This window comes from Spodoptera frugiperda, chromosome 16 (assembly GCF_023101765.2).
Source record: "Spodoptera frugiperda isolate SF20-4 chromosome 16, AGI-APGP_CSIRO_Sfru_2.0, whole genome shotgun sequence".
In the NCBI taxonomy this organism is placed as follows: Eukaryota; Metazoa; Arthropoda; class Insecta; order Lepidoptera; family Noctuidae; genus Spodoptera; species Spodoptera frugiperda.
Genome location: NC_064227.1, coordinates 6,258,377 through 6,272,667, shown reverse-complemented (window position 1 = coordinate 6,272,667; position 14,291 = coordinate 6,258,377). Strand labels below are relative to the sequence as shown.

The following is a 14,291-nucleotide window of genomic DNA, read 5'->3' as shown; positions in this document are numbered from 1 at the left end:
GGCAGTCAATGGAATTATTGGAATGGAATTTTTAAATATAATGATTTTGTTATCTTAGTGTAATCACTACATAGAACAAAGCCGCTTTTCTTGTCCCTATGTCCCTTTGTACGCTGAAATCTTTAAAACTACTCAACGAATATTGATACGCAATTTGGATATTTTAGATAGAGTGATTCAAGAGGAAGGTTAATATGTAAAATACATGTATAATATATCATAATTGCACCCATGCGAAGTTGGGGCGGGTTGCTAGTATCCTATATGTAATATCAGACATATTATACAGTTTCGATTCCAGGAAAGGATTAATTTATAAGCCTTTGTAGTTTCTTAGTACAATATTAGATGCTGACCACCATCTTCAGATGTGAAGAACCGATTATAGAGAGAATTATAGTGTAGGAAATATTTATTTCTTAGTACATTAAACTAAAAAAATCTCTCATACAATTATTAATCACACTTATATTAAAAATGTGAATATTCGTTTCTTTGTGTGGATGTTTGTCCGCCAACCACGCTGAAACTACTGAACGGATTTTGATGAAATTTGGTAAACAGATAGGGTATGAGATGACCCAACTGATTTTTATTCCACGGGAATGTGGGCAAAGCCGCTGGCAGAAGCTAGTATTTTATAACAGTGCCTCCATATTTATGCAATACACTGTAAAGTTGAATTGTATTAGTTCGTACAAGCTGAACTACCCGTGTTTGCCTGTAGGTCGCAGACAATTATAATGTTCAGATTTGTATTGTTTTGTTTGGGATCCAATTCAATGTCGAAACAGGACAGACATTCAATGTTTTGTCCCTATAATTATGTAAAGACTAACAAATTCATAGACAGTGGAAGAATATTATTATCAGAAATATATTATATAATTATTTATAATTTACATGTTTAATTACTGCCTCGTTGGTCTAGTGTTCGCAAATACGACTACCAGGCAAAGGATCTCGGGTTCGATTCCCGGGTAGGGCAAAGTACAGCTAGAACTTTATCGGTTTTTAGAAAATAAATTGTCAGTTGCACGGAGTCTGGAATTCTGCCCAATATATGGCAATAGGTTCACCCGCTATTACATGGGACTTACAACACAAATTGTGAAAAGTGAGTGTACGTTATACAGTGGCATTACGTGCCGTAATGTGCCTACTATGAAAAGCGTGACGGTACTTATTTTATTACCGAAATTTTCGAAAAATATTTCTTGAACAACAGGTGTAAGTATAATAAATTTAATTGATTTGAGGAAAAATTGCTTGCTTGTTTAAGCTTACCTACCTACAAAGGTAAAACTTTCCTTCCATGTTTTCCTGTTCCTCATTATAAAATTAAAATAAGACGCCGACCACTTTATACCTCCCACCAAGGTAACAAAATAATAAATAATCTAGGTTAAAAGAAAAAGAAAACGCACCTTGCCGTACCTATCAATAAAAACAGCGCAAATTAGAGCATAAACGAAAATGGTATTAATCGGATGACGAATCATTCAACAGTTTTAACCGCGTCCAATCATAATTTTATACACCGAAATTATTTCGACTCTTAATATTCAATTACTGATATTCCAAGTCTCCTTACCTGCTCCTGTTCCTTACCTCTCTTTCCATCGTTCGACGAACCTTTGTTGGACAAAAAAGAGACAAAAAATTGGGTCTCATTGTTAGGCCGTGTTTCGTTTGAAATCGCTCGAAGATCCGTGAAATTTTTCGAAAGATATTTCTCGTTCGTAATGTTGATAGTTTGTAACAAAGCCCTTTGCTTGGAGCTTGCACTTTGGCCATCTTTGGAGTGAGATACGTTCATGAGTATGTTCGTTTCATTTGTATTTTTGATTTGTTAGCCAAGTGTGATCTTTGCTTTTTTTATTGGGACAAGCTCGCCACAATCTCCCACCCTGCTGTAACTCCTATAAGCCAGGATATACAGTAGATACAACCACGAAAACACTGGAACATTAAAGTCCGGCTCTCAGGGACATGAATGACTATCTTGGATCCCGCAACAAAAAAAGAAGAATCTTTGCTTGTTAGTTTGGGTTATAAAGTAGATAGATCATCAAAATTTCCTTTTAAAATAAATGAATCAGTAATATCTTTGAGTTAAATTACCACCGCTCCAAACCAAAGCCATTCAAAGTCAATTATTTCGGAAAAAATCCTCAAACCATTCCTTGTACAAATAAGGTCTCCTTGATTAAAATATAAAAGCCATTCTGATGTACATTGTCACTTAAAGAAACCTTTACAGTTCCTGTTTTGGAAAAAAATCTGAATTGTTTATTGTTCTCAATATAGATCTCTTTCTGTATCTTATTGTCTCTCTAGACTATTGTATGTGGCTTCAGAACGTTTTAAATACTAGCTATAATACTGACTTTGATCGTCGAATTTAGATTCACCCCTTCTGGTTTAACTGTTATTATTCCAATGAAGCCTTAAGCCGAATATCCGAATAGGGCGCGCTCTAAGCTCGGCTTTATACATGGTTTTAACATAAACTTATCTCGCAACTTAAAGAATACTTTGTTTCATTTTAAATCGCAATCCAAATTTATCGATACTTAATCTGCAGTACGTACAACCCTTTCGTGTGACTCACGGTAACCTTAGCTGATGAATTAATCACTGTCAGATGTCGCATTGAAAATATATCACGCATTTAAAACGTGCAAAATCTCAGTTTATTCAAGCCCAAAATTTTCGAACACATGTAACTCACAAGGTGTTTCAATTGCGAATTCTTCTTTTGGATCTCAGATAGGCGTTTGATAGCGTCAATCATGTTAAAATAAGCGTTTTCTTTTTAAAGTATTTTTCGATTGGAGACTTTGATTCGTTGCGAGGTCATAACATTAATTTGGGGTACGATCGTACCCCAATCCTGATTTATGGCTTTAATATGTTATGGTCATTTCGGTGGGGTGGGCAGAGCTCGTGGTAACAGATGAGTTAGTTACGCATGTTAGAAATGGGGAAGCAGTTGGTGAAAGGAGTTTTATAGAACGTGAAGTTGGAATAGGAAGTGTTGTTGTTACATTTCGAAAATTGATAAAAAATGCTAACGCGACAGAGTATTGTGTGCTGGGGTGACTCAGTGAAATTGGGAATGACGATGACGGTATGTCTATTGTTACGTAAATTCTTTGGAAATAAAAGAGATGGCATGATGATGAACGAGCAAACATACTTCTAGTCACAAAACTTAACAAATTGTCATTTTGATTTATTCTTCTATCCTTAAATACCAAAGGTGACTATGCTGATTAGATTTTGCCTAAGTGCAGCCATCTTAGGATATCTACCCAGTAAATTCTCTCTGACAGTTAAGATATCTTGCCCTAAAACATTAAGATCTATCCCAACCATTTCGAAATCAGATAGACATATTACTGCTTCGATATCTTCGAAATGTTTGACAAAACTATCAGTTTTCTTTAGCCCATTTTTAAATATCACACCAACGTATTCTATTACACTCGAGCTTGATTCTATTAAGCGATAATGATCCTTCTGTCTTTCAAATAAAGGTTTATAATTAGTGCATTGTCGTTTTCTTGGGTCCTGTTTTTTTTTTTTTAGTTTCCAAATTTTGGTCGAAATCGTTGTAGGTTCCGAGGGGTTCATTATAGTGTTTTTTTTTTTCTATTCTCTCTTGGGGGTGGTTTTTAGATCCATCAGATAATGGCTTTTCAAAAACTCCTGTTTGTTACGAATTATCTTTACCCTACATGTTGACATCTTAGCGGTTAGTAGTGTCGTTTCCATTTTGAATTTCGTTTTTGAAAAAACGTTCATGCTGCGAATGGATTCTTTCTTTCTCTACTGAGTTGGGGGTCGGTACTGAGTCATAAACAGATCCGGTTGTTTTGTTTATATTACGCCTGTCTCTGCCTACTTTCTGCTCTTTACAACTTTCTTTGTTTAGGATAATAATTATCTGAATGGATGCCAGATTTTCGGAATCCTTACTACTAGTAACTTTCAAGCACATGGCACGAGCATGAGAGGTAACATTTTCAAATCGGGTAAAATCAGACAAAGATTATTATGATCGAATTCAAATTCACGTAGATTCCAACCCAATCGCGATGATTTTTACTTATTTAAAACTTGTAATACTTCGACATACCATGCATTAAAATAAAAAGCTTCATTATAACTCAAGTAAAAAAGACAATACAATTGTTAATGATTAAAAAAATACCGTAGTGAGGTTAAATGCATACAGTACTGCTGATGACAGAAACGGTACATTGTTGCAATGGTAACTGACGGCATAATATATGGAAAGATTTATGCGAATACCGAATGAGTTGAGCTGGAAAAATGGAATTTTTAATACATTGGAGAGTTTCAACTCTGCATGGTATATATATGACTAGCATACGTATGAATATACAGACAAAAATACAATACAACTTATGCTTATATTAATGTGAAAACTGATATACATGTCAATTTTTTATATTGTTACTACGTGGATTATATTCAGTGTAGTATTTGTCTGTTTTTAAATTATTTCCTTTTTTGCTTGCGTGAATGAACTGTTTTTCTCTCTTTTATTCTATTTTAATAGGGCCCAAGATAATGGATGAACAAAAGTCAGTTTATGCAGCCATTGAGAACTTTGCATATTCAATTTTAACCTAGTCCTATGTAGTCCTATTGATACTAGGTCGAGATTTGGAATTGTGCTTCACATCAACAGCTTATAAGTGGCCACTGCTGACCAAATGCCTCTTCTCACACAGATAATATTTGAGTATTAATCACCACGCTTGCTCAATATGAGTTTGCGATTGATTCAAACTTAAAATCAGAAGTTTTTTTTATGGTATAAGCCGGTAAACGAGTAGACGGATCACCTGATGGTAAGCCTTCTCCGTCACCCATGGACACCCGAAACACCAGAGGCGTTACAAGTGCGTTGAAAAGTTAGTCATATCCCAAAAATTTCTCCAATGCATCCTCTTTTAAGAAACTGTGTAGATGTTCAAAAAACATGCAAGTTTCAAATATCTTAATATCAAATTGAATAGTTCAAAGGAGTTAGTCCGGTAAATAGTTGTCCGACAATCGCCGTAGCGTTAGGGCTGATACCTCTCAGTTTAAGAGAAAATGTTTTCAAATCACCATTTTGTCGATTCCGTCCTATAATTTTGGGAACCTTTGATGTGGTTTTAAATTGTGTCCTTTTATAAATTCTTGGTGGTATTCGATTTGATGTTAAGTGTGAGATGCGTTTTAATATTTTCTTTTGTAAGTTTGGTATCTTATTTTTCGTCAATTATGAAGTTTTTTCTACTATGGTCACTTGGTCTACTTTGATCCATTTTAAACTAAACTTCTGAATGAATGCTGACTGTTGATCGAATGGTCGCAAGTGCGACTGCTGGACTGACTGGCTGGCTGGGGGTCTGGGGTTTAATTCCTGAATCGGGTAAAGTTTTACATGACTTTTTTCGGTTTTTTGTAAATTTGCACGGAGTTTAGACAACGTCTATTACATGGGACTTATAACACAAATGGTGAACAGTGGGTGCACATTATACAAAGGCATTACATGCCGCCATTTTGCACCTCTGCCTTAGGGGGTACTCCTTTCGGGGATCGGCGCAGGCATGACGATGAGTTCATCTTAACTAATATCAATACTTCTTTTAAGAGGAGAAAATCATCCAATGACTTCTCCCGCCTTGGGCGAGGCAAGAGGAAGTGTCAGACTCTTACTGACTAAAAACCACCCCGTTCCTACTCCTGCTTTTTGAGCCGGAGCCCCGGTAAACCCTTTAGTAGTCCGCAGCTCCGGAATATCAACACTAGTAACATAGTACATAGGTGCTGGCAATAGTGGCAGCCCTGTAGCCGTAGAAGTTCAACAACGGAGTTAGGGAAGTGTAATCTTTCCGCTTTGATTTAGTACAACACAATTATTTCTGAGATAGCAGCGACGAGAGAACTTTACTGATTGTCACGTTACACTATCATACGTCCGTGAGGAATAATATCTTGCTTGGTATTTTGTTAAGGGGTAAGCCAGTGTCTGAAGGCTTGGTACGAGTTCTTTTAAAGTTGAGCGAGATCAAAAAGAGCATCACCGCTCTGATTGGCCGGCACCAATGAAGCAACCAACCAGAGCGCCAGACACGGTCTTGTTTTGATCTTGTTAAACGTCTACGGTATTTCCGAACCGATAGGACCTTCAAACCTTCAAAAAAATAGCGTATTCCTAATTAAAAGGCCGGCAATGCACCTGTTCCTCCTTTGGTATTGCGGGTGTCCATGGGCGGCGCTGAATGCTTACCATCAGTTCGGTGACCCGTCTGCTCGTTTGCCATATACTTATTTAGTTTTTATCAATTTTTACTTTCTTTCATCACTGTGACTGTGATTTCTGTTCAACTATTTAGTAGTTATGATTCAACTACATAGGTGACTAATCACACTCCAGTAGATATTTACTCATATTGTATTTACCGACTTCAATACAAAGGAGGTTAGTTATTCATTAGCAGTCGTGACTTTGGGTTTTCCAACCTGATGAGTATTATTTCTAGAAAGTGAACATGTTTCATTACACGTAGGTACGTATTGGCCTTTTGAAAAGGCTTTTTCAAAACGACACTGTCTTTTCTAGTCTGAATTCGAACCCATGTGATTACACGTTACTACAGAGTTTTCTATTTTATTCATGAGTAGACAAAGTAATACCAAAATTACGCACAGTGGTAGCACGGAGTTCACATAAATACACTCATATACAACGGATACGATACGATACAAAACGACCTTCAAAGCTCCAAGTAAAGAGCGCATTATTTTTAAAAAGCCGGCAACGCGCTTGTGACTCCTCTGGTGTTGCGGGTGTCCATCAGTTGACCTGGCTTCTCATTTGCGGGAGTATTACATAAAAAAAATTGGAACGCCAATTGCTACAAATCTAACATACTTCTTTCGCTTCATCAACAGTCTTGTCTTTTCATGCATCCTCATCAGTTAACGGTACTTTTAAAGTTTACATTAATTGTACCTGAATTTTAGCAATACCTAACTCATTACACCAACTATAGGTAGAGAAAATCCCACATTTCAGAAATTCAGCAAAGGATCCTCAATTTACAAGCCCTATTTTCCAAAAGACCAAAAGTAAAAAGACCATATATACATTCACAAACTTTGCTCAAACATTGAATGGACAAGCCTCTAATGAGTGCCCCACGACTAATTTGAGAAGCAAAACGGACACAAACGAATAGAAAGAGATAGTGTTGCTTGTAATGCTGTCTCGCTCTCTCAGGTTCCAGTGCTTAGGGTCAATATACGAAGCTAGGTTTCCTTGTTTAGACTAACTATAGTATAGGTAGGATTGATTGACAATGTTAGGTTGTTTGGTGTAATTTCTTAAAAAAGTATGGGATATTCATGTAGTAGTTATTTTAGTATACAATGTAATATTGTTTAAAAAAATATGCAATTTTACAACTAAGCCAAAATACACTAAAATAATCATACTTCTTTACCACTGAAAGATTAACCGACGAACTCAGAACACCGTACTCATTTACTGCCGATTTCAATAACTGATCTCAATTAGATTAACATGATTTTTGACATTACTTCTATAGAGTTTTTGTCAAAAATGAAGATCTATCCGAAGATTTAGCATTAAGATCATGAAATGTCTCTGAGTATGATAGTAATAAAGCATAGTTTGTAGCACTGGCAATGTTGATAATCCCATTGTATTGAAAAGAACAATGTTACTAAACACTGCACACAATTGTGATGTCTATTGAGAGATCAAACTGACTTTGTATACAGCAGTTTTGATCATATGGACAATATAAATATCACATTCCTGATTAAATGAATGAAGGAAGAAATAAAACCTACTTTTCATTAAGGAATTGTGGCTATATAAAAGACTTGGCCCCTTAACACACACAAAACGAGACTCATAGCAAAACTAGCGAATATGGGACTAATATGTGCACCCTTTACTTACTATTTCGTTTAATAATACACATGATATTATGCTATGCCATGAAAAAGTACAATTTCACTCAAAGCCGTATCCGATCTTCATCAAACATTAACTTCACATCACGTCACATATACAGCCTATAAATGGCCACCCCTGATAAAAGGCCTTTTCTCGCACGGATAAGTTTTGAGAATTAATCACCACGCTTGCTCAATGCGTGAATTCACACTTACAACCAAAATTATAGCCCAGGTGTCTAAATAATCTTAGAAAGTACAATATAACTCGGAAAAAGTCACATTGGCACTTTACCATTGGTAGGTTTTGTACCCGCACCAATGAATGCGTCCTAAACCTCCGAGCCACTACGACATTCATCTCAATTTCTCCTTAAACTCCGCTAAAAGTTTGACCCTAAAAGAGTTTGCAGTTAAAAGTTACACGCAAAAAGATCGTGCGTCACTGGCTCTGGTTAACAATGGGCTTACAAAAGATCGGGGAAGGGTTATACGGTTACTTTTGACCCCTCCGTTTAATGCACAGGTATAAATATAGGTACAAACTAAGTACGAAGGGTTAACAATTGGATGTAGAATGAAAGATCCAAAATGAAATGCGCTGTACTTCACTTGAAATAGTGTTAAAAGTTTTAAGCTTGAGTTTAATGTTTTATTTATTTATTATATTAAGGCATATCAACAATGGAAACACGAATATTGAAAGTAAAATATTGACAGAGATACAGACTAGTGTTTCTATCAATTAAAGATATGCACAGCATTCAGTTTTATTAGAAAAGTTTTAGTATTTATTTGTAGTTATGTTATTTTGGATTATTTCGCTTTCTTCTGAACCCTTTCCTAAATAGATTGTAGTAAGCATTTAGTTTCAAATTGATTCAAATAATCCACAAACATGTACTTTTGCAACGTCGTAATAAAACTTCAATCAGTCGTTTCTAGATCGCTAAACTAGATTTTAAAAACTGCACAATAGAGAGTTAATTTCATAAAGAAAACAGAAAGCTAATCAACAACATCATTCTAAAATCACATCAAAAACTCATTGATGTACAGCCACAAGCCATTAACTATTAAAAACAACAGAAACGCATGCTTTGTTTAGCTTCACTCGGAAACTAATACAAAAAGTGATCAAGCAGAGTTCTCAATTATGACTCGACCCAATTTCACTTCAAAGGTAACTGAGGCTCAAACAATAACTGTAATTGAAGAAAACCGGCTTAAAAATGTTCCGCTTTGCATTGAAGATTCATCAGTTAAGAAGTTTTAAAGTAATGCTGTTGCACGTTTTGTACGACTACAGCGCATTTTTTCCCCTTTATTTTGAAAAGGGAATATCATCCAATAACTTCTCCCATTTTAAGCGAGGCGAGAGGGAGTGTCAGACTCTTACTGACTTAAAACTACCACGTTCCTACTCCTGCTTTTAGAGCCGGAGCCCCGGTAACTCGCTAGGTAATTCGCAGCTCATCTTTCGTCCCTTGGATTAAAGAATAACTTTAAAATAAGTAGTTTGTGTTGAACAATGTCTTATAAAGGAAGAATTGAAAAGCAAACTTAGACGAAATTGAGAAAAAAGAAATAGAAAGACGGCGAAGAAAATTTAGGAGAATGATATGCATCTAAAGGATATTAAGGACGATTGACAGTTAATTTTATTTCTGGGAAAACTTTTATCGTTCAACTTTATTGAATATAAAATCACTCCTATTAGGAAGCCATTTGACCATTGTCCTATAAATTACTCCGAAGCCTTAACAGACAATGCCGTAAACAAAAAACCTCATCGTAAAACACTAACAGACCAATTATGTCGAGCAATTAATTCAATCGAAACTACCATACACGAAATCGATTAATGTCATTCGATAGAAAAAAAATATAGACTCGTATGATACAGAAAATATCACAGCTGTCGTTTAATTTGCATGCATATTAAAATGCGTTAAATTTTGTAACACGACGATTTATAAAATTGGATGTTTCGTAATCTCCACTGCACACCGTTGTTGGCCCCAAGCGTTTACCTGTTTTTCATTCGAAAGCTCGTGCGAGGGAGATAGCATACGTATTCCAAAAGCGTATGAAGAATTCGTGGCAACAAGCGGCCAAGATCGGGGCCGACGCCACTGACAATGCACGACTCTGTGTCTGGTTATATTAAGCGACCGCTTTGAAAATACACGGGATTATTGTAAATTGGGTGTTCGAGTGCGCCTCTCCATTTCGGCCGGCGTTCAAGTGAAGCGTGGCCGGTGTGGCAACCATGCGCGGCGCATTCTTCACCAATGAGAGCCAACTTCACGCAGTTACGTTCAGACCGCCGACAGGGACGGACCCTTGCCGCTCGCGTCCCCAAAACTATCGTACAATAAACATTTAAACAATTCACAAGTGTTCCAAGTCGATTGAAATTTTGTATAATATACTGTTTTAGTGATGGGAAGTGCGAGATACAGTGTGGACATCGATTACGTACGATGACCGAAACTTTTAAGTTGGCCAGAACGGAAAAAAGTTGTGATGCCGAATGCAGTCCGGTATACAAAAAGTGTGTGCTTGTAATGTGATGGCCTGATGGGAGCGCAGTGTGGCCAATACAGTGTAGTTAGTGATGTGTACTGTGATATAAAATTTCGGCAATCGCGTAGATGATTGCCGTTCTTGTGTGTGATATTATTAGTTTATTAGTTACCAAAGATTCCTGATGATCTTGTACATTAGTTTGTGTTTCATATTGGTAGTTTTAGGTAAGTACAGTTGTCTGAACAGTTGCTTTATTGTGGTCGTTACGTTATCTCGAATATTTATTACTATTACTACCATTAATTTGCATTCTGAGTAATTATGACAGTCCCAAGATAAATTGTGCGGTCATAATTTGTTCTAACAAAATGAACTGTAGGGTTTGTTTGAGCTGGACATTTGTAATCATAACGGTGTACTTGAGAATGCGGCTGCATAAAAATATTTTGATAATTTTGAACTTGACACAGAACTCATGATCATTAGTCTATGTCGGTTCCAAATTCGAAACAGAAAAAAAAATGTAACGGCACCTTCGTCAATCATTCTAAATTTAAAAACGTTCTAACTTTGAAAACGGGACGCCCGCATAGAGTATCACTTACGCGGTGATAAATTAAATAGTTATAAATTCCCAATTCTAGAGGCAATGGATGTAGGCGCCCACAAATTCAGTTAGCTTGACATTATTACTCGTGCCTACTCGACCGCGTCAATTAGTACGTAGTTCATTAAAACCAAAACTATTACGGGGACACTGGACCACACAGAGGAAAATAAAACAGAGATTTAAAAGCCATTCAACGTTGATTCCGATAAAGAATTTTATTTAGAACACGACAAAATTTGTAGTTTCGAAACTGGAATCAGTTTTGAAATGAGAATGAGTTTGTTTGTAACGGCCAGTGATGATGCCAATAAAAGAAAAAATATACAAGATATATTAGACTTTAACAGTAACAAATTCGCGTTCTTTTTTCAAAACGCAAACAACAAAATTAATGTTCAGAACATCAGTAAAGAAAGTAGAAAAAAAGCAAAGCGGTGTCTGAAACAGGTTTATTTAGGATCTCAAGCAGTCTGGAGATAAGAATCTTGAAATTGTTATGAGGCTCAGCGAGTTCTAACATAAATACGGCAAATAAACTTACACTTGTAGCTGAACAAAATTTCCCAATACATTAATATTTCATATCCAATTACAATTGGTGAAAACAGATAAGCCTATAGCATTAGAAATGGAAAACGGTACAAACCCAAGGGACGTCTTAATCGCTCATTTCAACTGCAAATCCAAACTAATTGAAACGAAATTTGTGTTCACGCAAAATTGTTTTGTATTAATAAACATTTTCAACCGAAATTATTCCAGGAATAACGAAATGAATGCACATTCGTAGAGCTTACTACAGATTAATTGATAAATACGTGGAATTAACGCTCCAAATATTTTCGAAATTCAATCCAATAAATCATTGAATTTGGCGGAAATTTCAAAACCTATAATACAATTTTGTTATAACAATAAAGTACCGTAAATCTCATTGTACAAAATTCAAAGATGTTAGTGATAAAAAATGTGATACTTCATAAAATTGTTTTAATATCGAAGCGTGGTCCAAAATTGAAACCAACCAACGCCCCCACTATTCCGTTTATGACTGGCTATTAATCATAAAACTCTGAATATACTCCATGTTGTTCGATTAACTTGTTTGGCTAGTTTTTCTGGTGTAAGAAAATTGTTATAGCCTAAATTAGAGTCATAAATTGTCGTATATATAGCCAATAGCTGTGAGAACAATATCTTCTTCTATGCTTACGACTACATCTGTATAAACATCTAATGTGATATGTATAATCTTATTTATGTGTATATCAACATGATCCTATTCATATAAATCAACTACAGTTTCACATGGGTGCAATGGTGATAATTATATTATGCATGTACATAGTACATATAAAACTTCCTCTTGAATCACTCTATCTATTAAAAAAACCGCATCAAAATCTGTTGCGTAGTTTTAAAGATTTAAGCGTACAAAGGGACATAGGGTCAGAGAAAGTGACTTTGTTTTATACTATGTAGTGATATCATCATCTCACTCTTGAAGTTTGTCATAATTTTTATCCCTGGAAACTAATTTTCAATCGATGTCTCTGCTATAAAATGTATCTGGAGCTGCGGACTACGTAGAGGGTTACCGACTCAAAAAGCAGGAGTAGGAACGGAGTGGTTTTTAGTCAATAAGAATCTGACACTCCCTCTCGTCTCGCCCAGGGCAGGAGAAGTCATTGAATGATTTTCCCTCCTTAAAAAAAAATGTAACAGCCACATTGCACAAGTAAATAAATATTAAAATTCAATACGTACACTCGATCTTTCGCCATATTTTCTTCGAATGGAATCAAAGGATAAAAATAAAAATTTAAAATGTTATTTTTTAGAAAGTGGCCTCAGCTAACCGTGGCAAACTGAATTAAGGAAACGTGACTGCCGAACACGATTTCAGTGTCTCTGGACTTTTTATTTTATTCCTTTTATATATCTTTTTATGTTATATAAGCCTCAGTGTATTTTTGTTCGGCATCTCTCCGCTATCTATGTTTTATTTTCTACTTTCATTGTTTCTATCCATATTGTTCTGTTTCTTGGACTTGAGAAAATTGTTGGTTCGATCTCGTCTTAGAAGATTTTGACTTTAAATTTAAGAAGAGTCATATGTGAAAGTGATGTTCTATTTATTATGATGATGTTGTTAGGAAAATCTTAGTTTTTTTTTCACAAGATACTTTGATAAGAGATTTATCTCGTGCTCTTACTTTAATCGGCTATAGTCTTCTTCTAGCTTTTGTAGACGACTAATTAAAAAGTCTCATAAACCCTGTGTACCGTAGTTTCGTACTTCGTAGTAAATTAACACAAACACATTCGAAGGAAAATTAATTTCTCTATTGTGTAATCGAAATTAGATTCTCGCTGAAACCAAATCCTCCGATATTGCCAGACTCATTTTGTTTTCACAAAGCATTTATTAAACAAAAACTTATTGTTCTTAAAATTAAATTTGACACCGCTTATTAAACGTTATTTGAATAAACAGTACCTACTTTCATGTTTCTGCGAGGCGTTGGGCCGCTCGCGGACGCGCAGCGCCATCTAGCGTCGAGTAGCGGAACTAAATCTCCTTTGCCGTACAGCATTCATAAGTCGCTTTAAGTTCTCATTGTTTATTTTGCGCTAGTGATACAATAGAAACATAAATTATGAGCAACTTCGTAATGCTTTGTGTTCGAGGAAATGTGCTTGAGTATTCATTAAGTGTAACAACATGAATAACATTGGTAAAATACAGCAAACGGTCCCCGAGTATGCAAATGTTACAATAATGTTTGAGAAAGAGCTTCGACATTATTTTACAAGTATGTCTTTAGACTTAATTTGTCTGTTCCTCCAGTCTTCCTGTTTCGTTACTTAAAACCGTAATTCTACCATGAACAAATATATTCATCACACGAACACATTTAATAATAATTGTACATAATATTGTAACTCTATTTATAAAATACGGCAAAAAATATTTCATTAAGTCGAACGAACACGTGTAAACCGAATAACAATTTTATTATTACAATTCAAACATAAATAAACAGTACTTATTTACCTAGCCGTAGATTCTATTTTTGGTAATTAACATTTACCTACCTAAGTAGCTAAGTAAATTAAATGTTCAACTATA

General features: G+C 35.5%; 1 protein-coding gene across 3 annotated transcripts in view; it reads left to right on the top strand.

The window, feature by feature from the left end:
- Positions 1-14,291, top strand: part of LOC118280755 (uncharacterized) — a 597,023-nt gene that overhangs the window by 543,829 nt on the left and 38,903 nt on the right. Inside the window, exon 1 of one of the 3 annotated variants that reach the window (XM_035601127.2) lies at positions 10,243-10,772. The exons of the other annotated variants lie outside the window; for them this stretch is intronic. Coding sequence (XP_035457020.1) covers positions 10,730-10,772 — 43 coding nt within the window. The 5' untranslated portion in view covers positions 10,243-10,729. Of the gene's footprint in view, positions 1-10,242; positions 10,773-14,291 lie in introns of those variants that run through there. 3 annotated transcript variants of the gene reach the window in all.